Genomic DNA, 26,881 nt, shown 5'->3' with positions numbered 1-26,881 from the left:
TAAATATAATTATAGAGAAATTAACCTAATTATAAGTTAGGTTCACCTAAGTATAGACTACATTAACCTAAGTAGTTAGGTTAGGTTAAGGTTAACCTAAACTAACCATTCTGTTTCATATGGATAATTTGAAAAATAGAAAAAGAATATTAAAAAATCTAATTTATTTTAGAAAAGTAACGACTTAATATTGTAAAATAAATTTAATTTTTAGATTATTAGTAATTTATGAAAACTAAATGAATAACCTAGATTTATAAAGGTTATATTTCGTAGTAGATTTACATCTGAATCGTTTGAGTGGGCGTCCGCCAAGGCACAAGGATTAAAAATGCATTATTAAAAACATTTCCCGGTTCCAATTCATTATTCCGCGATTATAATAAAAAAGAGCAGGAGTCGGTAGGCGGCGGCGGCGGCGGCGGCGGCAGCAAATGTAAGTGCAAGTAAGACACATGGTTAAAATTGAAATGAAGACATCTTAGGCTTATCCTTAATGGAATGTATAGTGGCGGTGGGCCCGCGCTGGGCCGGGGGTGGCTCCGGAAGAACTCGCATATCAGAGAGGCACTCAACTTAATGAAACGAGTAATCCAAGAGCAGCTCCTCGCCTAATCCATCTCGATGCATTCCTTTGCGTTTTAATATTCATCTGAAACACTTGAATCTCATCCGGCGACCTAACAATTCCGGATACAGCACTTACTCTAACTATCTTCTCTCTTCTGCTCTTCTCTTCTCTGCCCAGGCTCAAAGGTGACACGTAGATTAACATTTTACGTCTTCTTGTCTTTTTGCACTCCGCTCCACTCTGGCTTATTATTTTATTGATATTAGGTACTAAGGGTAATCCATCCGGCTAATTATTATTATTTAAATGTGTTGCATAGATTTTTTTGTTTTACCTTAATTAAATATTTGGGTAAATATTATTATTATTTAAATGTATTGGACGATTTTTTTACTGTTTTTTTATTTTTTAATAAATTTCATGTTGCTAATAATAGACATTTTTTTATTTATGACACAATATGGATAATAAAAACTATATGTATGCCAAAAAATTGTTTTTTATACAACCTATTAAAGATTACCCCTTTTATTTTTTATAGGCAAAAAGAGGGAAGGATTAAGAGCATTATATCAATAAGTCTGTGACAAAATCATATTAATAACTAATTAATTAAATTAACTAAATTAATTAAAAAACAGATAAGATTATAAAAAAAATATTATTATAGTCTATATAAATATAATTAATTATTACCTAAAACTATTATTAATATAATTAATATATCATAAATAATCCACAAAAATCATTATTTAATATATTAACTTTTTTTTTAATATTTAATCATTAAATTAATTTAATTGAATATTTAGACAGAAAATACAAAATTAGTTCATTACTAAAAATTAGTGTTGATGATATTTTCTTTGTAAAATTTTGCAATAACTATAAAAATTTTTGGTGGTTTTTTGTTTAATATTTTATTTTATGTCCATATTAATTTTCCATTAGTGATTTAATTTCATAAATATTTGACATTATTAAAATACATCATGTATTACTAAAAATTTACAAATATGATATAAAATGCTCAATTTCTATTATTAAAATTCAATTTGAAATTCACATAGATATAAATAATATAAAATATAAAAATTTTACGTTTCCACAGTTACGATTTTTTAATTTACATATCTAAAATTTATTAACAATTAATAAATACTTCACATATTTTAATAAAAATAATAAATATTTATATTTTTATGTGATATATTTTTACCACAAATATTTAGTGATAATAAGAAATTTATTAAGGAATTCCTAATTAAAAAATTATCAGAACTTTTAACTCTCAGAAATATTAAACTGGTTAATAATTTTCCTGTATTATTTAATATTATGCAACAATATTGTTATTAGTTGCGGTAATAATCAATGTGAAAAAAGAAAAATATATGTTGGACACAATTTCAGTTGACGAACCACCAAAAATAGTTTTCAGGAATTTTACACAGTGCCACGGATGTTGTTTATGTCGGCCATAATCATATGGACAAGATCAAATGATCGCCGTAATGGCTGGAAATCACTATATCGCAGTAGTTCTAATTAAGTCGGACATTTCACCCATAAATTTAAAGTGAGTCCAATTTATGTATGAGCCAGGAGAGTCGGAAAATAAAAAGCGAGAACCAGAATAGCGCTCCTATTTAATTGACAGAAACTTGCGAATCCCGAGTCACCTTGGACGCAGCAACTTAAAAAAAAAAAAAAAAATTTGGATTTAATTAAGTCGAAATGATTTGTGGCTTTCCTAATAATTTGTATGACAATATTTTCTAAATAATTAGCTCATTAGGTCTGTTTGTTTGGTCAATGGAATGCGTGTGCTGGCCTAAAATAAATCACCGGGGTTTTCAGTTTGTTTGCATACAACTTTAATAATTTATAATTGACACTTTACGCCCGATATTGTGGTAACTAATTTAACAACTTTGCCTACAAGATTTTAATTAGTTAAGTTTTTGAAATGCCTGCTTGTTTGTTGGGCCTTTTGCCACCACATGGTTAATATTAACTAACAAACTCTATTTTTAGACCCATCACTCAAAAGGAGTCAAAGGCTTCTTACAAATATTTAGAAATTTTTTTATGATTTTATAATATTTGATATTTATTTAGGTTGAATTAAAATTTAATAAACAATAAATGTGTTTCTTCGTCAGTTCATTATAAAAACTGTGTTTCAGTAACTTGAAATTAATTCCCCTGAAAAAGTTTACAACTCTTCTCGTTTTTCAATCTTGGAACAAGAAATTGGTGATAAAATTTTCACACCGGTTATGCTCGAAAATTAAATTTTGAGTTGCTATTTGTGCAAATTAATGTTTTACGTTCCCGGTGTTTAGTTAATTAGCATATATAAAATTGACTGAATTGAGTAAGGAGAAAGTTCCAGGACTTCGTTTTGGAATTAATACTAAGTTTGTAAATGTCTGATAATAAACGTAAAAAGCGGACGGACTGGTTCTATAAAATGTTTTATTAGAAAATTCATTTATCAGGAATGGCTCTATCTTGCATATTGTGAAAATAGGTCTGTAAAATATTTGCATAATTTATGCGGTCCATAAAATCGGACGTAAAAGCCAAATTTCCTAATTGAGAACCAGTTTCAATTCGTGCTTTATGGAGGGTGTGAATTTTGATATAGGAAAGCGATATCGAGATTACTACTTTCCTTGATGAGAAATGAAAATCTAAAACGCATTAAGAAAATTGGCATTGCCGCCGCTTTTAAATTAATGTTAATTGTACACTGACTGACTGACTCAAACCGAATCCCGTCCCGTACATTTCCGAATTGTTATTGAAATAAATGTTATACCTCCAGCCCCGACTTATCCATCTTAATTTCTGATTGTGGTCATTAAATATTTATTTTACTAATTAAATTGATTTCATATAATCTGAGTACATTACTAGATTACTTCCAAAACAAAGACCACCCACTCGCACTCCTTGTTTTCCTCACTCAATCAATATCAAAAACGCAAATGGAAAAACCCGTTTTTTTTCCGAGGGAACGCATAAATTCTCATCAGGCATTAATCTATTTTATTTGATACTTTTATATCAATGTTTTTTTAAATTACATTTCCAGCCTATCACTAAAATGAGATTACAGTATTAAATTACATTTTTTATGGATTTTAAATGTCCAAAACTTATAGTTGAAAAGTTTTAAAGGATAAACATTGCAAAAATCCACGTTATTTTTTCATTTACTGCTCGAAAATACATTTAAATAATTTCTATTAACTGTTATGTGTACTGTAGTGTTTAGGTACAACAATATTAATTAAATTTTTATTTGTTTTTATTCTTTCTACTAAATTCATTTGAAAACCGATAAATATAATATTTATTAGTGTTAGATTTATCGAAAAAAAATATCGAATTATTCAGTGGTTGCCCACTAAATGAATTATTTTATATATGTACAACTGAAATAGAAACTGGGTTTTTATTACTACCATAAAGGTTGTTCAGAGAAATGAACAATGAATAATTCGATAGTTGAACTCAATTCATTTAATAAAGTTTTTCAGTAAGAATTCTCCATTCCTTAGTTTCCATTATTGGTTAATGCATAAAATAAATATAAATAAATTAGTTTCCTCTACTTTAAACATTTTATTTCATATAATAAAACAGGGTAGAAACTTTCTTTGTCAATAAAAATTGTAACGAGTAAAACTATTGGTGACTACAACTATCGAATTATTCAGTAGTTGCCAATAAAATGAATTATTCTATATCAAACTGAAATAGTAATTGAGTTTTTTATTACCACTAATAAGCATGATTAGAAAAATGTGAAATGAGTAAAATAAGAACTATTAGAGTAAATTTAATCGATAGTTGAAGTCAATTCATTCAATGAAGTTATTCTCCATTCCTTAATTTCCATTATTGGATAATTCATAAAATAAATATAAATAAATTAGTTTCCTCTACTTTAAACTTTTTATTTCATATAATAAAACAGGGTAGAAACTTTCTTTGTCAATAAAAATTGTAACGAGTAAAACTATTGGTGACTACAACTATCGAATTATTCAGTAGTTGCCAATAAAATGAATTATTCTATATCAAACTGAAATAGTAATTGTGGTTTTTATTACCACTAATAAGCATGATTAGAAAAATGTGAAATGAGTAAAATAAGAACTATTAGAGTAAATTTAATCGATAGTTGAAGTCAATTCATTCAATGAAGTTATTCTCCATTCCTTAATTTCCATTATTGGATAATTCATAAAATAAATATAAATAAATTAGTTTCCTCTACTTTAAACATTTTATTTCATATAATAAAACAGGGTAGAAACTTTCTTTGTCAATAAAAATTGTAACGAGTAAAACTATTGGTGACTACAACTATCGAATTATTCAGTAGTTGCCAATAAAATGAATTATTCTATATCAAACTGAAATAGTAATTGTGTTTTTTATTACCACTAATAAGCATGATTAGAAAAATGTGAAATGAGTAAAATAAGAACTATTAGAGTAAATTTAATCGATAGTTGAAGTCAATTCATTCAATGAAGTTATTCTCCATTCCTTAATTTCCATTATTGGATAATTCATAAAATAAATATAAATAAATTAGTTTCCTCTACTTTAAACTTTTTATTTCATATAATAAAACAGGGTAGAAACTTTCTTTGTCAATAAAAATTGTAACGAGTAAAACTATTGGTGATTACAACTATCGAATTATTCAGTAGTTGCCAATAAAATGAATTATTCTATATCAAACTGAAATAGTAATTGTGGTTTTTATTACCACTAATAAGCATGATTAGAAAAATGTGAAATGAGTAAAACAAGAACTATTAGAGTAAATTTAATCGATAGTTGAAGTCAATTCATTCAATGAAGTTATTCTCCATTCCTTAATTTCCATTATTGGATAATTCATAAAATAAATATAAATAAATTAGTTTCCTCTACTTTAAACTTTTTATTTCATACAATAAAACAGGGTAGAAATTTTCCTTGTCAATAAAAATTGTAACGAGTAAAACTATTGGTGATTACAACTATCGAATTATTCTGTAGTTGCCAATAATATGAATTATTCTATATCAAACTGAAATAGTAATTGTGTGTTTTATTACCACTAATAAGTATGATTAGAAAAATGTGAAATGAGTAAAATAAGAACTATTAGATTAAATTTAATCGATAGTTGAAGTCAATTCATTCAATGAAGTTATTCTCCATTCCTTAATTTCCATTATTGGATAATTCATAAAATAAATATAAATAAATTAGTTTCCTATACTTTAAACTTTTTATTTCATATAATAAAACAGAGTAGAAACTTTCTTTGTCAATAAAAATTGTAACGAGTAAAACTATTGGTGATTACAAGTATCGAATTATTCAGTAGTTGCCAATAAAATGAATTATTCTATATCAAAGTGAAATAGTAACAGTGTTTTTTATTACTACTTATAAGCACGATTAGAAAAATGTAAAATGAGTAAAATAAGAATTATTAGAGTAAATTTATTCGATAGTTGAAATCAATTCATTCAATGAAGTTATTCAGTAAGAATTCTCCATCCCTTAGTTTCCATTATTGGATAATTCATAAAACAAATATAAATAAATTAGTTTCTTCTACTTTAAACTTTTTATTTCATGTAATAAAACAGGATGAAAACTTTCTTGGTCAATAAAAATTGTAACGATTAAAACTATTGGTGATTACAACTATCGAATTATTCAGTAGTTGCCAATAATATGAATTAATCTATATAAAACTGAAATAGTAACAGCTTATTACTATTAATAAGCATGATTAGAAAAATGTAAAATGAGTAAAATAAGTACTATTGGAGTAAATTTATTCGATAGTTGAACTCAATTCATTCAATGAAGTTATTGAGTAAAAATCCTTTCGTCCTTAGCTTCCATTATTGGATAGAATGAATATAAATAAATTATTTTATTATATTTTAAACTTTTTATTTCACTTTTTGATTTTCAATTCAACAACTTACCTTTACAATAAATCAACATAAAATAATACTTATATATGAAATAAAAAACAGTGTCATAATTAACAATACTTTATTATTTACAAAAATAACAACAACATACTAAATAAAAACTCGCGAATTGTTAAATTTAAAATCACTTTACATTACACACGATGGAAAAATGTTCATAGCCATCACTGAATAACAGAATCCACAATAATTTAATCAATTTTCAATCAACGTTTATGAAACAACAGTTGAACAGTTTTTTTTATATATATCAAGAGTTCATAATTGAGAGTGTTTTCTTGCCAGGGCCGTAATTCGAGCGATTATTTTATTCCGGCAAAAATCGGGACCCCATCCACGACCCCAACGATATGCAGCAGTTCACAATATTTTGTTTTGTTTATTTTTTTTGTTTGTTTGTTTGTTTGTCCGTTTTATCACCGAATCGGCCAATCGGGGGGGCGGATATGCTTCAATTTTTTTTTACAAACTATTGCACGTCCATTCATTCCCGGCTACCACGGTACAACTGAAATAAAAAGAAAAACACAATTCAATTTGGTTTTCAAAACAAAAAATCAAAATGGTACAACAAAAAGTATAATTTGCCAATATAATAATTATGATAATATTAATAAGTTTATAAATTAAAAACGAAAATTACGGTTTTAGTTGTCAGAGTCGTTTTCAAAGTGGTTTTCAAGTATAATGAATAGGCGAAGCGTATGAGTAGAAAAGTTTGCCATAAATTTATGGTCCATAAATAAGAAGTGACAGGGCGAATCGTGGAAAAAGATGGAGAGGAGACGGAGACGGAGGCTCTCTAAAGGAGGGAAACTTGTGGGTAATTTAGCTGTGATATTTTTGTAAATTAATAAGACATGAAACACGGAAAGTTTATAATCTTCCCTTAAAGCTCATCAATATGCCTTTTAATGCAATCTTGGAGGGTTTCGTCGGCAATTAATACTTTGTGGTATTAAATTTATAACGTAAAACAATACTTAAACGTATTTAAATATCAAATGAAAAGCAAGCGCTTTATGGGGCTTTCAGACTCATTTCTACTCTCGGGAAAGTTGCAGTATTGCGAGCCTGGGGCTGTACACTGTTAATCGACGGAAATAGGGCTATTTACGTTTATACTGAATTAATTTAAAGTTCGTTCAAGCGAAAATTAAGTAAAATAAAAACAACGAACATGTATATTTCCTCTTTTTACTCTCAACCTCCACATAATTTAATATTAGTTTTCTTATATGTAAATTTCACAATTTGTACAACGTTCAAGTTTTATTTATTCTCGGCTGTAATTGTTTTCTATCGAACTGTTTTTAAAGGAATTAAATTCTGCTTTGTAAAAGGGAATCGTATCATTTTTATTACTTTTCTTTAAAATGGGTAAGTGCTTTATTTATAGGGTTGTTGCTCCTGTAATAACTATAAAGGACTCAAACATCTTTAAAAAATTACAGAACTATTTTTATAAGTAACTTTGGAAAGGATTTCACAATATATTTAGTTTTTTTACTCAAATTTAATAAAGCTTTTTCTTTTTTCTACTTTTCAGCTGAAGTATATACTTAATTACTTATGTTTGGGATCAATAATACGAAGCTGAAGTTTAGAGGTGCTTTAGGATTTTCTATTACCAGTTGTAGTATCTATATTTAGAGTGACAGTATAAAAAATTGTTTCTTGCCTTTTGTAATCGTAGATTTCACAAAGGTAAGGTATATTTTTTCTTTTCTCCTCTGTTCAGCTGAAATATACACTTAATTACTTATGTTTGGAATCAATAATATGAAGCTGAAGTTTAGAGGTGCTTTAGAATTCTTTAGTACCAGTTGTAGTATCTATATTTAGAGTAACGGTATAAAAAAATTGACTTTTGCCTTTTGCAGTCGTAGATTTCACAATGGTAAGATAAATTTTTTCTTTTCTCCTCTTTTCTGCTGAAGTATATACTTAATTACTTATGTTTGGGATCAATAATATGAAGCTGAAGTTTAGAGGTGCTTTAAAATTCTTTAGTACCAGTTGTAGTATCTATGTTTAGAGTGACAGTATAAAAAATTGTCTCTTGCCTTTTGTAATCGTAGATTTCACAATGGTAAGATATATTTTTTATTTTCTCCTCTTTTTAGCTGAAATATACACTTAATTACTCATGTTTGGGATCTATAATATGAAGTTGAAGTTTAGAGGTGCTTTAGAATTCTTTAGTACTAGTTGTAGTATCTATATATAGAGTGTCAGTATAAAAAAATGACTCTTGCCTTTTGTAATCGTAGATTTCAGTGGTTTATTTTTTATTTTTTCCTCTTTTGAGCTGAAATATACACTTAATTACTTATGTTTGGGATCAATAATATGAAGCTGAAGTTTAGAGGTGCTTTAGAATTCTTTAGTACCAGTTGTAGTATATATATTTAGAGGGACTGTATAAAAAATTGACTCCTGCCTTTTGAAGTTATTCTTCCTTTCAGCTGAAATGTATGCTGAATTACTTATATTCAGGAACTAAAATATTAGTTTATGACTGTTCTTTAGTAAATTAGAGAATATCCATTTATAGAATCATCTTTGTTGGAAAAAATATTTTCGATTTTTTGACTCAATTGAGTGAAAGATCAAAGCATGGAGTAGTATTAAACAAAGGGCAAAAATCTTCGTAGTTCTTTTCTTCGTTTCTTCGTATATTGATATTTAATTCCAGCAACAAAAACAAGAATTAATGAAAGAATGAACTGATTGTGAATAACGAGTTGCCGGACACAATTTAGCAGACCGGCCGCCATCCACTCAAAGCAGCAGAAAACGGCGAAACAGACAAAAACAAAAAAAAAAAGGCTGATTAGAAATGCCGAGCCGCTTTTAGATTGAATCTCATTAACTATTTCGAACAAAAGGAGATACTTCAATTAAGTCGAGTTATTTTAACTAGATGATTTACATAAACAACAAAAACAAGTCGTCCGGGTGTTAATTACATCCAGTTTTAGTTGGCGTATCGTGAATTTTTTCGGTGCGGGCTTAGAGCGAGGGCAGATTGGCACGGGTGTCAATATATGACCGAGGACGTGGTAGTCTTAATTAAGTTGCGTAGTTTCCGATTTAATTATTAATTAAAGCTCCGGCCGGCACAGTTAACAATTACCTTGTATTATATTGTGCTTGTGCTTTGTCTTCCTTAATTAGACAGAAACGTTTTAAAGCGCGGCAAGATTAAAAATGGCGATGGCGATGGCGATGGCTCTATAAAATACACAAACACTGGCTCATTATGTCATTCCACGGTATTTTAACAATGGACCAAACTAGCTGCATTGATATCCCATTCAGTTGCCGGCCCGAACTAATTAATGCCCCTCTAAATTTACTATCGATTTCTCCTATAACATTTTTAATTACTTGGCCGATATGCAATTTCGCTCGACATGTTTGCTTCATTTGTATGCGATGTTCCGATTGTTTACATTTATTTCTTCAATTTATTCGGACGGCGCTGCCCACGGTAATAAACAGCCGCCCCGAAATTAAACTGCAAATTAATTCCGCACAAAAATCTACACACACACCTCTCAGATTTTGTTTTTTAAATAATTTACCATTAAATTGTTTAATGTTTTTAAACGAACAACAATGATAATCAATAATTGTGTGAAGGTTTTTTAGCTTCATCATTATTTTATAATTCATGGTATTGTTCAAAGCCTATCGATCGTTCAATTATAATTATAAAGATTCAAATAGAAATAATAAATGTTGATAAAATATTTAATTACAAATAATAATATAATGAAGGTAATTGAAAAATTTATTTATATTTATATTTAAATAATATTTTAATATTAAGTATAATTAAATTTTAATACTTCAATTAGAAATATATTGATTTTAATTATTTAAAATTGTTATATATAACTAAAAAGAGAAAAATAATAATTTTTAACTATGAAATATGTTAAAGAAAACGAACAAAAATTATAAAATTGTAAACATAAAATATAAATTTATGTTAAACAAAATCTTTTCTTGAAATATTGATGTATGTAGAATAAATAACAACATAATAAACAAAAAAAAAAATATCTTACAAAACAACAAATAAACGAAAGATCATAATCTGAGGAAAAAAATGTAAAATAGTATAAAATATTATAAAATACTATAAAATACTGTAAGATACTATAAAATACTATAAAATTCCATAAAATACTATAAAATATTATAAAATATTATAAAATATTATAAAATATTATAGAATATTATAAAATGTTATAAAATATTATAAAATATAAAATAATATAGAATAATGAAAAATAGAATAAAAAATATAAAATGTTACAATTTAAAATAATGTAAAAAATATAAAATAATACAAAATAATATAAAATAGTAAAAAAATAAAAATAAATGATATAAAATATGTAAATTAATGTAAAATTATATAAAATAGTATAAAGTAGTATCAAATAGTTTAAAAAAGTATAAAATATTAAATTATATTATTAAATATTATAAAATAATATAAAATAGTATAAAATGTTATAAATAATATACATATATAATATAATAATAATGTAAAGTCATATAAAAAAGTATAAAATATTACACTAAATTAATGTTAAATAATATAAAAAAATAAAATATAATAATTAAATATATAAATATTAAAAAATTTAATAATATAATAAAAACGGATATAAAGAATATTTAAGAAATAATGCCACAAAAAAGTACATTATAAATTTGAATAAAAGTTCTAAAAATTATATATATAATATAAAGAATTTATAAATTCTATATATGTATAACAGGAAAAAAAAATTATGACCCAAATAAATAAATAAACAAAAACAACAATTTTTAGTTAAAATTCAAAAACTTCAACAATAATAACAATAAATAACTATCATAAAATAACTGCATTCAAATAGGATTGGTTAAATGTAGATTATTTAAAATTTAGGGCAGCTTTAAATCCGGCGAAGGATAATATTTCCAGGTTAGGTTATCGATCTAGATTTTAGAGCGAAGAGCAGCCCGAGACTGCAGAGAACTTGAATTAAGTAAATGAAGAATAGTCACACATAAAATTAATCAAGGGAGTAAAAGTGTAGCAGTGAAGTTTAATTAACAAATTTGAGCAAACATGGAACAGTTACTTAGTAAATTAAAGATCTCGGACAATTTTCCGAGATTGTGCAAAAGGGAGGATAGAGGCTAGCGTGCTAAAGAAATTCGCGTGTCCCAAACTTAATATTAACAAATTGTGTAAGTCGGACCGAATATACGAGTATTACGTTTTTCACCTGCATACATCTGAAGGTCGTTACGTATCCAGTTAACATATCGATATGGTAATTCCTCCTAATGCGACAATTCCGTGATTTATACATATTATTCATACGATCGCCGCCAGTCCCGTCGACGTCGCCCCCCCTACGAACCACCTCTTCCGAGAACTTAAATTACAGGCCCCAACGTATTTGATTAATACAATACATATTCATATTTATATCGCGCCGTGGCGATTAACTCGACGGTTTTGATAAAAACTATTAATTATTTCAGCTGATAAGCACGCGGGGTCTTTTTGGATCGTTATAGATCGGGTCTAATGATACCTTGGCACACACTCGCCCAAAAAACTACAAATGTTTATTGTCCTTCCTCACACACTGCAGTCTTTTCCAATTTCACTCAAATTCTACGAGAACTTGAATGTATTCTATATTCTTATTTTTAACCTTTAACCATCAATGGTTATTGTCCAATTCACGAAAGAACAGGGCAAAGATCTTCTAGAAGAATTCTGCAGCTACCAAATAACCTTTATTTTAATTCAACTTCAAGTTTTGGTCTTACCAGCTATTGAGTCAAAAGATCAAAGACATTTCTGCAACAAAGATGAATGTATTCAGAATTCTCATTTTAAATTTTTTGATGGTGGAATCAGTGGATATTGTCCAATTCACCAAAGAACAGAGGAAAGGTCTACTAGAAGAATTCTGCAGTACCAAATGACCTTTACTTTAATTACTTTAATTCTACTTCAAGCTTTGGTTTTAACAACAATTGAGTCAAAAGATCAAAGACATTTCTTCAACAAACATGAATGTATTCTGTATTCTTATTTTAAATTTTTTGTTGGTGGAATTAGCCATCAATGAATATTGACCAATTCATGAAAGAACAGAGGAAAGATCTACTAAAAGAATTCTACAGTACCAAATGATTTTTACATTAATTACTTTAATTCTACTTCAAGCTTTTGTCTTACCAGCAATTGAATCAAAAGATCAAAATACAAGAATTATAAATATTTAGTCTCATTTCCAATTTACCCAAGAAGAGGTAAAATATCAATATCGAGTTTTTTGTGTTAGTGAGGTATTAATTTAGTGTAAAAAATGCTCCATAAAATTATCCGACAAAAAAACATGAAACCGCGGAGCAAACAAACGCCGATGCCCGTCGACATCGAACGCAAAACCACCGGCAGAAAAATAATAAATTGAATTAATTTTTCCCGTCATGTTTATGACATATTAATTAAAAAATAATTAAATTAAATGTAACATCAAACGAAAAACGTATCGCGGGGAGGTTATGCGAATGCGGGGGAGGGGGGCATGGGGGAATTAAATTGTAGATACAATTAATTAGAAGTGTTCGTTATCGATCAGATGTGGCGCAGACATCTCATACGGGGTCGGATCCGGGTAGAGTCCGGGTCGGGGATGTACTACGGCACTACGGCACACAATGTGGCCATTTGAATGGCCTTAAGGGCCGCGTTGTCAACAGCATTCTCCCCGTAACCGCTTTGATGTTATAATCCAGGAGGCTGCTGGTAATTACAGTTTACCGATGTGATCCGGCTACATTTACAACATCCATTGCTACCTATGCACGCTAATGCAAACTGCACGCGAAAAAAATTGATTGGCTATACCTGCGTAAATGGCAGCCCTCCTGGTTTGGTTCACTCCTGTTGTGCCCGCCGTATAATAAATATAGTGCTGCTGCACTTGACACAATGTTAATTAATCCGCCAGGATTTTTTCGATGCTGCTCTAAAGAGCTTTTAATTTTATGGTCAATTTTAATTAAAAGTCGCTATTTGCATCATAGAGGAAGCGTTTCGTTAAAAACCGTTGCTGCTTCGTTATAATCCAACTTTGATATCACTCCACTTAAAAATGGCACTCAGTTTCAATTCGGGAAATAATTTAATTAAAGAACTGATACTGCTGGGCCTCAATTTGGGCACCTCAACCCAAACTGCTGGCTGTAAATATGCCGGCGACAATTATGTTTTTTAATTAAATCATATTGGTAAATGGATTACACTAATTAATCCCACTTTTATATACTTATTTGATATGACAGCTCATTCGCCATATTTAACAAAACCACTTCTAAATCTTTCTTTAGGGAATAATTAAACCTAAAAACAATGTTTTATTAAGAAAATGGTACTAACCTGCATCTGCGTTAGGCTCTATTCAGTCGCGACTCCGGCGGGGCCTTCCTACCTTGCCCTTGCGTACCGTGGGGGCGGCGGCGGAGCTCTTGAGCAGCTTGTGCCAGTCCTGTTCGCAGACCAGACTGCCGGCCAGCATGTAGTACCTATCGCCAGGTACCAGCGGTGCCAGACACTTGCTGCACATGAAGCATTTCAGGTGAAACACGTGCAGCGGCTGGCCGCCCCCCGGCGCGGCCGGCGAGCCGCCTCCGCCGCTACGCATCACGAACTCGGAGGCGGGTATCGTCTGGCCGCAGGCGCTGCACGCTCCCGTGCTTCCGAACAACCTGCGGGACCATTAAGAGATAGATAATAATAATAGTACATACTGACCAGATTTTTTGTGAACTGCCGTTTAAGAAAGGCTCAAAAGTATGCAGAAATCCACTTAATATGACTTCCTCAAATGCTGAAGAGCTGTGTCCAATTAGTATTTGAATTTAGTTATTAATTGAGTTATTTTAGTTCTAAAATACCCCACATCATTAAAAACAGATGGCTGAAGTGATGATTTCCGTATTGGAATAAATAAAAAAAAAAAAAAATTGGTCGAATGGCAGAATAAATAATAAAGGGGTGGCATAGTTTATGCGGATGATTTTTCCCGATTGTATGGACCTGAGCTGGCGTTTATCAATTTATTGTTCGCTCCAGTTGAACGCTAAACATTCTAAAAGCTCCAACAATTAATTATCGATGTAGCATTTAACGAGCATCAGCAAAATGCGGCTCTCGTCTCTTTCACGGTAATAATTTATCTAACTTTTCACACAAATTGCAATTCTGCCTCCTCACCGATCATTACGGAGCCGGCAAAAAGGTCGATGCTATACGTGAATTTTAGCTCATTAAAAGTTGATACTTTGCCGGGACTGGATGCCTTGCCTGGCTGATGTTGCCTGCTGTCTGGGCTGCGTGCAGAAGGTGTCTTTCTGGAATCGGTCCTCGTTATGTATTAAGTAATAGACCGGGCTTTATGGTCTCCGTCATTTGACAACCATAATGATTTCCCTTTATGAAAATCTCGTTTTCAACCATTCGAAACCCCTTTATTGCAGCCAACGATATCTTTTCCGACGTTATAATGAATCCTGTCTAAATTGATACTTCTGTTAATGATTCTTTTTTATGGGGAGTTTATATTGATACAAAGGGTATGGCTCCCACATCTAATTAATTTAATTGCTGGATCTAGATGGGATGTGAAGATAGACGATTTGGGCAATTAACCTGCATTAAGAAAGGTTTCATTTTTTCCTCCTTCCTTTGGATAATTATGAAGGCTTGATCTGTCAATCACTATCTTCGAAAAGAGAGCCATTCTATGGATGCATATCTGTTTATAAGTCACAGTTCTTCAATAAATATCAGTGAATCCCATATTTTCATATCTTGAAGGGTTTGATGATGGAATTAGCCATCAATTAATATTCTCCAATCCAAACAAAGACAAAGTTTTGCTGTATCAACTGATTTATGGCTAAATTAATTGAATTCTAGTCAATACTTTGGTCTTCTAAGTGAACAACAAGACATCTTGTTCATTTTTTTATGGGGTGTTAATATTGATACAACAAAGGGATGGTTGCTACATCTAATTACATTAATTGTTGAACCCAGATGTGAAGTAAAGGCACACGTATTGAACCCTTAATTTGTATAAATACAGGTTCATATTTTACTCTTAATTTTGGATAAACATGAAGACTTTAAGGGAACGAGATGCCAGTCAGTGGATGCAGATCTATTTATAAACTAGCACCAGTTGGGGAATAATAAGTCGGTTTGTTTCCATCGAAACGTGTGTGTTGTTAATTAAGGATAATAATGGCGCATATCGCCATCGGTCAGATGATGATCTCAGTCTGGCCGGGACTGTCAAACATCCATCCAATTAGCGACTGGCCGGATTTGTTTTACGGCCATGTTAAAATAGACTACACTCTTTAGTTTATTAACCATGTTTATTATATAAGCTGGAAACTGCGACCGAATGGGCCAATTAGCTATCAATCTGTGCCCTCATTAATTCCAGCCATTTTTCCTGTCCAGATTACCATCTTAATTGTGTTGTAGTCAAAGAAAGCGAAATTTAACCAGTATCTACGACTATATTGAGTATTGTGAGGTCGTTGCCCATTAAATTAAGTTGTAGAAGGTTATCGAAGTTTTGTTAGGATTTAATCCTTGTTAATGTGAGGAAAAAATTATGCAATCTACTTGATTTGGAGGGTCTTTACCCGGGCAAAAGTTGCAAATTCATTAATTATATTTCAGGTATTTTGGTGTCTGTTGCAAACAGCAAGATGACAGGGCCATCAACTTCCATAATGGAGTAATTTTAACAGAAATAAGATTATAAATTGAAAGACATTTTAAATTTGCATTTAAATCACTGTTCGTGTAATCGAGTACGGGCTCAGAGTAAAATCATTGTCGTGGCACCGACACTCCACTACAGGATTTCATGTACTCCTGAGGACTTTAGCCACTTCGGGGCTTTCAAAACATTAATTAATTTTATTATCTGGCCGGAGAGGGTAACAAACTCGAATTTGTCAAAGGCGGGTGGGTTAATCTTCGTTACTCCTCCTAATGGAATTATGGTACGTAAAAAAATGTAATACATGGAGGCGATATTAAAAAATTTAAAAACGTATCGAGTGGACGGGACGAAAGAAAAACAATAAGTCGGCGTCGGGTTCCGTCGTAAATCACAACGAAAAGCTAATAATTGAAATGCATTATATGACATTTTATCAGCAATAAAGAAAAACGTGTTTCATTTTACGATATAGTGAACAAATTGAGTTTTCAGCGGCACAATAATAAATTGTGTCCAGTGACAGAGGCTTCTATAATCCGGGCCAAGTCGCAATATTGGTCCGGGACAAGTCAAAAGAAAAAGTCGACATAGCACTCGCTTATGAACGGGGGACTCACGTGTGCCTTTGCCCGTGCTACGGAATGACAGACGTGAACATAATTTGACAGCAAATAAGAACAAGGGGGATGGAAATGATTGTGAGGGGGAAGAACGATTAGATAATCTAATAGAAAATGCCATGTCACAATGAGGTGTCGAGAATTGAACTCGGGTTATGTTCTCCGTCCTGCTTTACTTCTTTACCTTCGAGCGTACACTCTTTTGATTGCCTTCTCCCGTCATTCAACGTCATCCTTTTTATTGGCTGCCAACCGTTTTACATAAATTCCACACCAAAAATTGACAACCCATAATTCATTCCGATTCGAAATTTACATTTTTAACTCAATCCCTTAATTGCTCCTCACCTTCGGTATTGATTTATCGCACACTTTGGTTTGAGCAATCGTTACATGGGTGGGAATGGGTTTTTTTAAACTGGCTCGACACGGAGAGAGAAATGAGGCATCGGCTGGCACAGGCACTAATTAGGAGTATCTCTTATATTGTGGAAAATACCGCGATTATCCGCAGGCGCTTTCTGATTACGAATCCAATTATAGTCACGTTGTACCGAGGAAATTATTAGTTTTGCCGTTAATTAGATTATGTGCACGGGCAAGGCGAAGGGGGAACGCCGACCGACGGATAGATTATTTTCATTACAAAAGCTTTTAATCATCCCACCACGGCACAAAACCCATTTCAATACCAAAAAATTTTTTTTAGTAAAAAGTGTAAGTTTGAAGCACGAGTAGGACGACGGAGGAATTAGATTTAATTAATGGGGGCGTCCCCGGCGAAAATTAGATAACCACCCTATTGATAGTTGTGTCTGGAAGGCCCCTTAATTAATAACGGTGTACAGAATCAGGATGGAGCCGGCACAAGGCGCCAGGCCAGTACACAAAGTAATTAGAGGACGTGACCGCATCCAGAAGCCGTCAATCAAACCCTGGATCTTGTTGTAGTGTAAGTTTCAAAAATAAAAGCCCGCAACGGACGGGGGTGGGACGCACGGACCGGGCGCTTATTCATTATGAGGGCCGTGAGCCATTCAAGTGTGCCATTGCATAAAATTAATTAGCTGCCGTGTACTAGCGTTTTAATAACATCAGCCAACTACCCTGTCACTGCGGCCGGCACTCTTGATTAATGCAACCACTTTGCATTAACAATCCCGTAAATGCAAATTCACCCCGGCACAAAAGGAACATGCATTTGCAGCTTACCCACGTGCGCAACCATATCCATGCCGGGGCACACACCAACGGATCGCGGACCCCGGCGAGGAGCCGCCGATTTATTCTTTTCGGTCAACCGGCCCCGGCTAACGCCTCCGTTGGGTTTTTCAATCAACGGTTAAATCAATTTGTTGAACGTCAGTGTGTCACTTTGCCACATACCAAGTGCAACAAGTTTATAATTCGATCATACAGTTGGACTGTTTTCATTTATTACGACTCTATGAATTGCTACTGAAATCGTTTATTCACCTGGATATTAAACGGTAAATTACATGGTTTTACATGTCAAAACGTTTTTCTGAATTTGTCATTGATAAAAAACCAACAAATATTGCCAAAATAGGACTCTTTAATAATTTCATTTTCTAAATATTTATCTGCACCAAGTAGTACTGAATTTTTTATAAACTGCCACTGTTGAATAAAAAAGATAAATTTAAAATTAAGGGGTGTTATTTCAATAGAATAAGACAATTAAAACTTGTTCAAAAGAGAGAATACTTTCTAATAATTCACTTTTCTTAGTACCAAGTAGTATGGATTTTTTATAAACTGGTACTGTTGATTAAACAACATAAACACAATTTAAATCCAATTAAAGGATATTAATTGAACGAAGTATGTCAAATAAAACTTGTTGGAAGAAGGAAACTCTTCCTCTAATAGCTTCATCTTCTTCTTATACCTCACAGTTACACTGAATTTATGTAAAATAGTACTGTGGATTAAACAATATGAACACATTCAATTTAAAACCTATTAAGGGGTGTTAATTTCGACAGAAAAAGTCAACTTGTTTAAAATGAGAAAATACTTTCCAGTAACTCACTTTTCTGCATATTTATCTCTACTACTCAGTGGTACTGGATTTTTCATAAACCGATACTATGGATTAAACAATATAAACACAATTTAAATCCAATTAAAGGATATTAATTGAACGAAATAAGTCAAATAAAACTTGTTCGAAGAAGGAAACTCTTTCTCTAATAATTTCATCTACGTTATTTACCTCTCAGTTACACTAAATTTATGTAAAATGGTACTGTGGACTAAAAGATATAAACACATTCAATTTAAAACTAATTATGGCATGTTAATTCAACAGAATAAGTCAAATAAAACTTGTTCAAAAGAGAAAATACTTTCCAATAATTCATATTTCTGAATATTTATCTACTACCAAGTAGTACTGGATTTTTTATAAACTGATACTGTGGATTAAACAACATAAACACAATTGAAATTCAATTAAAGGATATTAATTGAACGAAGTAAGTCAAATAAAACTTGTTCGAAGAAGGAAACTCTTTCTCCAATAATTTCATCTTCTTTATCTATCTCTCAGTTATACTAAATTTATGTAAAATGGTACTGTGGATAAAATAATATAAACACATTCAATTTAACACCAATTAAGAGGTGTTAATTCAACAGAATAAGTCAAATAAAACTTGTTCAAAAGAGAGAATACTTTCCAATAATTCACTTTTCTGAATATTTATGTACCACCAAGTGGTACTGGATTTTTTATAAACTGGTACTGTGAACTAAACAACATAAACACAATTTAAATCCAATTAAAGAATATTAATTGAACGAAGTAAGTCAAATAAAACTTGTTCGAGGAAGGAACCTCTTTCTCAGTTACACTAAATTTATGTAAAATGGTACTGTGGATTAAAAAATATAAACACATTCAATTTAAAACCAATTAAGGGGTATTAATTCAACAGAGGAAGTCAAAAAAAACTTGTTCAACTTTCAAATTATATTCCCCTTTTTTGAAGTCATATTTAATTAATATGAAACGATATTGTGGATTAAAAAACATAAATACAATTAGCTTAAATCCAATTATAGGATATTAATTAAACAGGCCAAGTCAAATAAAACTTGTTCAAAGGAGACGATACTTTCCAATAATTAAATCCGACAGGAAAAAAAAAATATAAATTGGAGTGTAAAAATGGTCATAATGGAGGGATATGAAGGAAAGATGAATAATTTTTGAGGCGTGAATAATTCGAAAGTAATCCGGCAACTGAGTAAAATAAATCCGGGTTAGCCGTGGAGAGAGAAAAAGTGAAGATCATTATTTAACTTGTTGGTTAAAGGTGGCACGAGACCTCGCGCTGAGCCGACGCACAGTGCTTTCGAGCGATAATTCCCCATCCTCCTTACACTCATTATTATCTTGTCGTTCTTTGCTTACAGCCCCAAAAAAGTATCTTACAACGAGGAACCGTTAATGATGGATGCTTTTAGGTGGATATTGTTAAACTTGTCAATCACTGTAATATTTTATAAATAGATAAGTTGACGTAACGACATGAACAAGATGAAGATGAAGATGAGCACAATTATTTAGGTGAGCCTCAAGTTCTGACCTCCGTGCGTCCCGTCCTGAGAAAGGCATAACGGAGCACGGGTGAGTGTAAGAGAATCGGAGATGAGTAATACGGCCGATAAAGAGTCTTTGTCGTAGTTGGCAAATGTATGCAAACGGTGTTAGGATGAAAGTGGGCATGTAATTGGTCCCCTCTGCCGGCGCGCCGCGACGCCTCTATTGATTGAAGCCCTCGGCGTCTCGCTCCGAATCGAGTTAGGCACTTGTTCCCCAGAGCCTCGAAAGCCCCGCGACCGCCGCCGGCACAGACGCCCGCCGACGCCGCCGACGCCGTTCCCATTCATACGTACACACTCGATGGGGATTTTCGACGGTTTTTTCTTTACACCGTAATTTCTACTAATTCGTTAACTTGACGATCCTTGTAAGGTCTTAATTCTGGAGTTTTTTCATTTGCTTCGATGTCGGACACAACAGGTTTATGAGTCCTGTAGGGGTGGTTTTGGTGGCAACAATAAAACTATACCTTGGCTAAAACAAGTAATTTCTTTAAAGCTCAAGTTTAAGCTCAGTCAAAATTGATCAGACAACGATTTAAATCGAACGAAACGTAAATAAATTATGCTCCAAATCCAAAACACCGTCGTACATTCCAGTCCTTTTATTTCGTCGAAGTTATGGTGATTGGACACATCCTACGGCTCAGATTGCGTAGTCCCTGTTTCCGACGTTTTGCGTTCCTGATCCATAATGCACAAAGACCGATTATAGATCAATGCCGGGGCAAATTGCTCGTCTAAAAACTCGGCCCAACTTTCGCCAAACTTTAAACTACACATCTGATCTGAAGCTGATTATTTAAAGTGGAATTTGATCCTTTGATGACTGAAGGAATTTGAGCTGGCAGGTGATTTGATTAAACTGAAGACAAGTGACGGAAACACAATTGAATAGTTAGTTCCATTTTTAGGTTTGATCATGGAGTTTTTAAAGTGCGGCGTATTTCCTTATGCATGGTTTTCTTAATAGAGTGTAAAAGTGGAGCATTACCACGCGGTCTGAATAAAATTACATCCATCGGGATGGCAAAGAGGCGTGGGCGGGTGCGGAGCGACGACGGCGAGAGAGAATCTGTTAGCGGTGCGAGCGGTACGACGTTGAACCCTCGGAAAACACTTAAGATTCCCCGTGTTGTAATAATCGTACAGCGATATTTTCGTATGACATCGCGCCAACACTATTCCCAAAGAGCATAAAGACCGATTTACATTTGCCTCATATCATTCTATTTGAACGTCGGGATAAGATCCCCTTTCTTTTCCTTTTATTCGCCGAGATATATCGGAATAATGTCCACATGCTTGCCGCAGTGCTTCAGCAAATCCGTTTATATTTAAGGCTCGATTAGATTTAATTAGTTGAGAAATTATCGATCGCATTCAGGCTTTTACGCGTAATCTCCGGCGTGGTAAATTGTTGATAAGGGAGCAAGGTTTTTGTGGCGTGATAATGCATCGATCTGCAATGCGGTTTGTTTTAGTACCTTCTAATTTATTAGCATAAGTTGTAAATATATATGTGGTAAAGTTCCCCCGACTTGTATCGATCGCCTCGTCCCCTTTCCCTGGTTCCCTGGACGAGGATGAAAACACTCACTCACTAACTCAATACTTACTTATTATTATCAACGATTGTGCCCAACTCCAACCCGCCTCCATCCTCCATCGGAAAGTTCCCATTTTAATTTATTCACTTAAACGCAGGTGATGTAATTAAAAAGTTTCTGCATTTACGCACAACTTTTTCCTCCCCCCCGGGCTTAATTAAATATATAAATAATTTGAATGGCGAGTGCAGTTAATTGACTGGAAGGAATTCTCCGCGATGCTAATGCATGTAAATAATCCTTAATTAAAGGCTTTCGTCCAATGAGCCATGAAGAAAAAATCGACTGGTAATTTATTCGCCGAGTGATCTATTTAGTTTTTCAGCCACCGTCTCGAGTGTTTGGTGTTTTTATCTCGTGGAATGCTGAAACTGTACACCATCATTACAGAAACTAATCATTTTTTATCCGGCCATGGAGATATGTTTGAGTTATTGTAGTGTAAAGGAAATTTACTAGAAAAAACGACATTTTATTACAGGATTTAAAGGAAATTATTTGTACGGCATTTAAGTTATATATTGAAGTAAATAATAGGTCAAATTCCAATGCATTTTAAAAATGTCTACACTAATCCTGAGCAATCATTTTTATCCATTAATGTAAGTAAGTTACAATTATTGTCCTACAAGGATATTGTACAAAAAAACTCCATTCCATATTATAGACTTTAAAGTAAATTTTATGTACGATACTTAAGTTGTATATTGGAGAAAATAATAGGTCAATATTCTAACTCATTTTAAAGAAGCCCTTATTAATCTTGAGCAATCATTTTTATCCATTAATGAAAGTATGTTACAGTTATTGTCCTTTAAGGATATTATACAAAAAACTCCGTTCCATATTATGGACTTTAAAGTAAATTTTATGTACAATACTTAAGTTTTATATTGGAGAAAATAATAGGTCAATATTCTGACTCATTTTAAAGAAGCCCTCATTAATCTTGAGCAATCATTTTTATCCATTAATGAAAGTATGTTACAGTTACTGTCCTGCAAGGACATTGTACAGAAAAACTCCATTTTTTTATAAACTTTAAAGTAAATTGTATGTACGATACTTAAGCTGTATATTGGAAAAAATAATAGGCCAATATTCTGACTCATTTTAAAGAAGTCCTCACTAATCCTTAGCAATCATTTTTATTCATTAATGAAAGTACGTTACAGTTATTGTCCTACGAGGACATTGTACAGAAAAGCTTCATTTTATTATAGACTTTAAAGTAAATTTTATGTACGATACTTAAGTTGTATATTAGAGAAAATAATAGGTCAATATTCTGACTCATTTTAAAAAAGTCCTCACTAATTCTGAGCAATCATTTTTATCCATTAATGAAAGTACGTTACAGTTATTGTCCTACGAGGACATTGTACAGAAAAGCTTCATTTTATTATAGACTTTAAAGTAAATTTTATGTACGATACTTAAGATGTATATTAGAGAAAATAATAGGTCAATATTCTGACTCATTTTAAAGAAGTCCTCACTAATTCTGAACAATCATTTTTATCCATTAATGAAAATATGTTATAGTTACTGTCCTGCAAGGACATTGTAAAGAAAAACTCCATTTTATTATAGACTTTAAAGTAAATTTTATGTACGATGGTTAAGTTGTATATTGGAGAAAATAATAGGTCAATATTCTGACTCATTTTAAAGAAGTCCTCACTAATTCTGAACAATCATTTTTATCCATTAATGAAAATATGTTATAGTTACTGTATTGCAAGGACATTGTACAGAAAAACTCCATTTTATTATAGACTTTAAAGTAAATTTTATGTACGATGGTTAAGTTGTATATTGGAGAAAATAATAGGTCAATATTCTGACTCATTTTAATGAAGGCTTCACTAATCCTGAGCAAACATTTTTATCCATTAATGAAAGTGAGTTACAGTTACTGTCCTACAAGGAAATTGTACAGAAAAACTCCAATTTATTATAGACTTTAAAGTAAATTTTATGTACGATATTTAAGTTGTATATTGGAGAAAATAATAAGTCAATATTCTGACTCATTTTAAAGAAGTCCTCACTAATCCTGAGCAATCATTTTTATCCATTAATGAAAGTATGTTACAGTTACTGTTCCAAAAGGACATAGTACAGAAAAAAAATATTTTATCATAGACTTTAAAGTAAATTTGAAGTACGATACTTAAGTTGTATATTGGAGAAAATAATAGGTCAATATTTTGCCTCATTTTAAATAAACTCTAAGTAATCCTGAGTAAACGAAATAATATTAATTGAGAGTTTAATGTAAAATAAATAATAAAACAAATTTGAATACAATAGTTCCTGCGTTTAATGGAGCATTGATTACTAAGAGGGAAAATCCCATGACCAAAGTGGACCGAGAATGCAAAACTGGAATATTTGATAGACGTGGTATCGGCCATAGAATTAATCGAATCAATTAGTAGTTGTGCAATAAAAATACCTCGAATTCCCATTTTGTTCGATATCGACCGGCAACAAACCGTTAATGTTGTTCCCTTGCAACGCACTTTATGTGCATTAATAATTCCCTTGAATATTACGGCTCAAAATCAAATTCGCAAATTAGCCAACGCAAAATAACGAAAATGGATACGGTCCTTACATGTTGGCAACATAAACAGCTTATACAATCCATTAAAAACATGTTTCCTTCAACAAATTTGCTTTGATGCTCTTAAAGTTCGCATTCGAGTTGATTGAAGTATATGTAAAGTGATTTTCTTTTGGGGGCGACGAATGACAAAAGTAGGCGCTAATCGACACATTTCTCTTTTTAAACGCATCCTCCGTCTACGGCCTCGTCAATGAAATCAAAGAATGCCTGTTCAAACATTGGGGGTTCGGTGTGTTTGAGTTCAGCAATTTGTAGTGGTACTATTGATTAATTCCGCGTCCGCCTTCACGTTCAAAGAGCACAAACTAATTACAATAAACCTTTCAGTTAAGGTTTATACAATTAAAACGATAATAAATAATTCCTGTAACGGTCCAATTTCTAACAATCAACTCCTAACGCAAACCAGCACATTTTACTTTACTATGATATAGTTCAAGTACTCGGTACTCTTTCTATGCCTGGAGCTGTGTATTTCAATTAGTTGATAAATTTAATTACTCAATGATATTTATCGGCGATGGTGCCACATAATGATTCGGAGAAAGTAAAATTTATATATTTTACTCCGTTGACTCTTTCTCTTTTAACTACCCAGTATAAAACTCACACAATCACTTCACAAAAGCAGTGGGTGAAATTATTCTAAAACTAAATGTCAAACTATTAGTGTAACTCAATTAAGAGCCACCAAGGCGATAATTAATAAATAAAATCTGCACAGATTATTGAGAAATTACAAAAAATACTTTGCCAATTTAATGATTTTCTTTGTATAATTAGTGAATTGGTAATCGAAAACATTCTCTGCTGTATTTCAAAATGCGTTCCATTAATTAGTTATGCAATGCCGATGTAAAAGTTAACATGCCCGTAGCTGATAATTATTAATTATTTATTGAAAGTTAAAAATGATGAACATGTTGCCAGATTGTATTGGCAATGATTACAATGGATGATGAGTGGAAAATATTTTAAATATTGCCAGTCCCTAATTAATTTCATGAGCCTCAAATTAACAACAAATTTTGGTATATTAAATAACAAATGAAGAAGTCTTCGGCCCAAATTGATAGGGAGGAAGTTCTGCATACTTTGGCCCAATAATACTCAGACACAGCATCGAAATGGTCAATTTTATGGTGATATTTACCTCATATAGTCTTGTTTGCAGAGTATCATTCCGCCTTTGGTGAAGCACGATGTGCCCAAATCAGCCAGCATCGCCGCACAGCACGAACACTTTAGACACCCGTTGTGCCAGTACCGATCGAGAGCGTGCAGTAGGAACCGTTCGACTATTTTACCGCCACAGCCCGCACAAACTTTAACAGTGTTGTTGTTGTTATTGTTGTTGTTGTTGGCTATCGTGGGGTTGTGGTGCTGGTGGTGCGGCCCGTCCGACGGTGGGCCTTGGCTGCTGAACGCGGGATGTTGGTGATGGTTGTGGGGATTGTGTTGGTCGTGTGGACCGTTTGGATGGCCTGAAATAAAACACCACAACTTAATTCGTTGCTCACCTTAAGACAAAAACAAATAATATTTAATTCCCTTCGAGATTTAACCTCTGAGTGGGGTAAATTTCCAATTACTTATTAAATTTGTTCCTAACATTGATTTGTACTTTGAAAAAGCTGCTGAAATTGAGTTAGGAGATGTTTAAGTGTTGGTTTATTTAGTGAATGTAACTCATTTTATTCCACCTTTCTTATTGACTCTCTGATAACTGCTGACTTATCTTGTTATCTATATCAGCTTTCTTTTCCATTTTTATAAGTTGTTTTATTGAAGTAATAGTCCACAGAACTAAGATGAGGCTCCGGCCTGGCAATTAACGTTTTAATAACCTCCCCAAATCGAATGGACTAATAATACATCCCTTGTTACTCCCAACAAATGGCCGAAATTAATTTTAATTGGCCTGCTTGAGATATAATTGAG

General features: G+C 32.1%; 1 protein-coding gene across 2 annotated transcripts in view; it reads right to left on the bottom strand.

The window, feature by feature from the left end:
* Positions 1 to 6,644: 6,644 nt before the first annotated feature.
* The window catches only part of LOC109596354 (LIM domain only protein 3), a 110,191-nt gene continuing 89,954 nt past the window's right edge, over positions 6,645 to 26,881 (bottom strand). For both annotated transcript variants that reach the window (XM_049966449.1, XM_049966448.1), the window contains 3 exons: positions 26,094 to 26,424; positions 14,075 to 14,403; positions 6,645 to 7,108 (listed from right to left, as the gene is read on the bottom strand). In XM_049966449.1, coding sequence (XP_049822406.1) covers positions 14,097 to 14,403; positions 26,094 to 26,424 — 638 coding nt within the window. In that variant the 3' untranslated portion in view covers positions 6,645 to 7,108; positions 14,075 to 14,096. The remainder of the gene's footprint in view (positions 7,109 to 14,074; positions 14,404 to 26,093; positions 26,425 to 26,881) is intronic.

The sequence above is a fragment of the Aethina tumida genome, chromosome 4 (genome assembly GCF_024364675.1).
Source record: "Aethina tumida isolate Nest 87 chromosome 4, icAetTumi1.1, whole genome shotgun sequence".
Taxonomy (NCBI): Eukaryota; Metazoa; Arthropoda; class Insecta; order Coleoptera; family Nitidulidae; genus Aethina; species Aethina tumida.
This window is presented reverse-complemented; position numbering and strand designations above follow the sequence as displayed.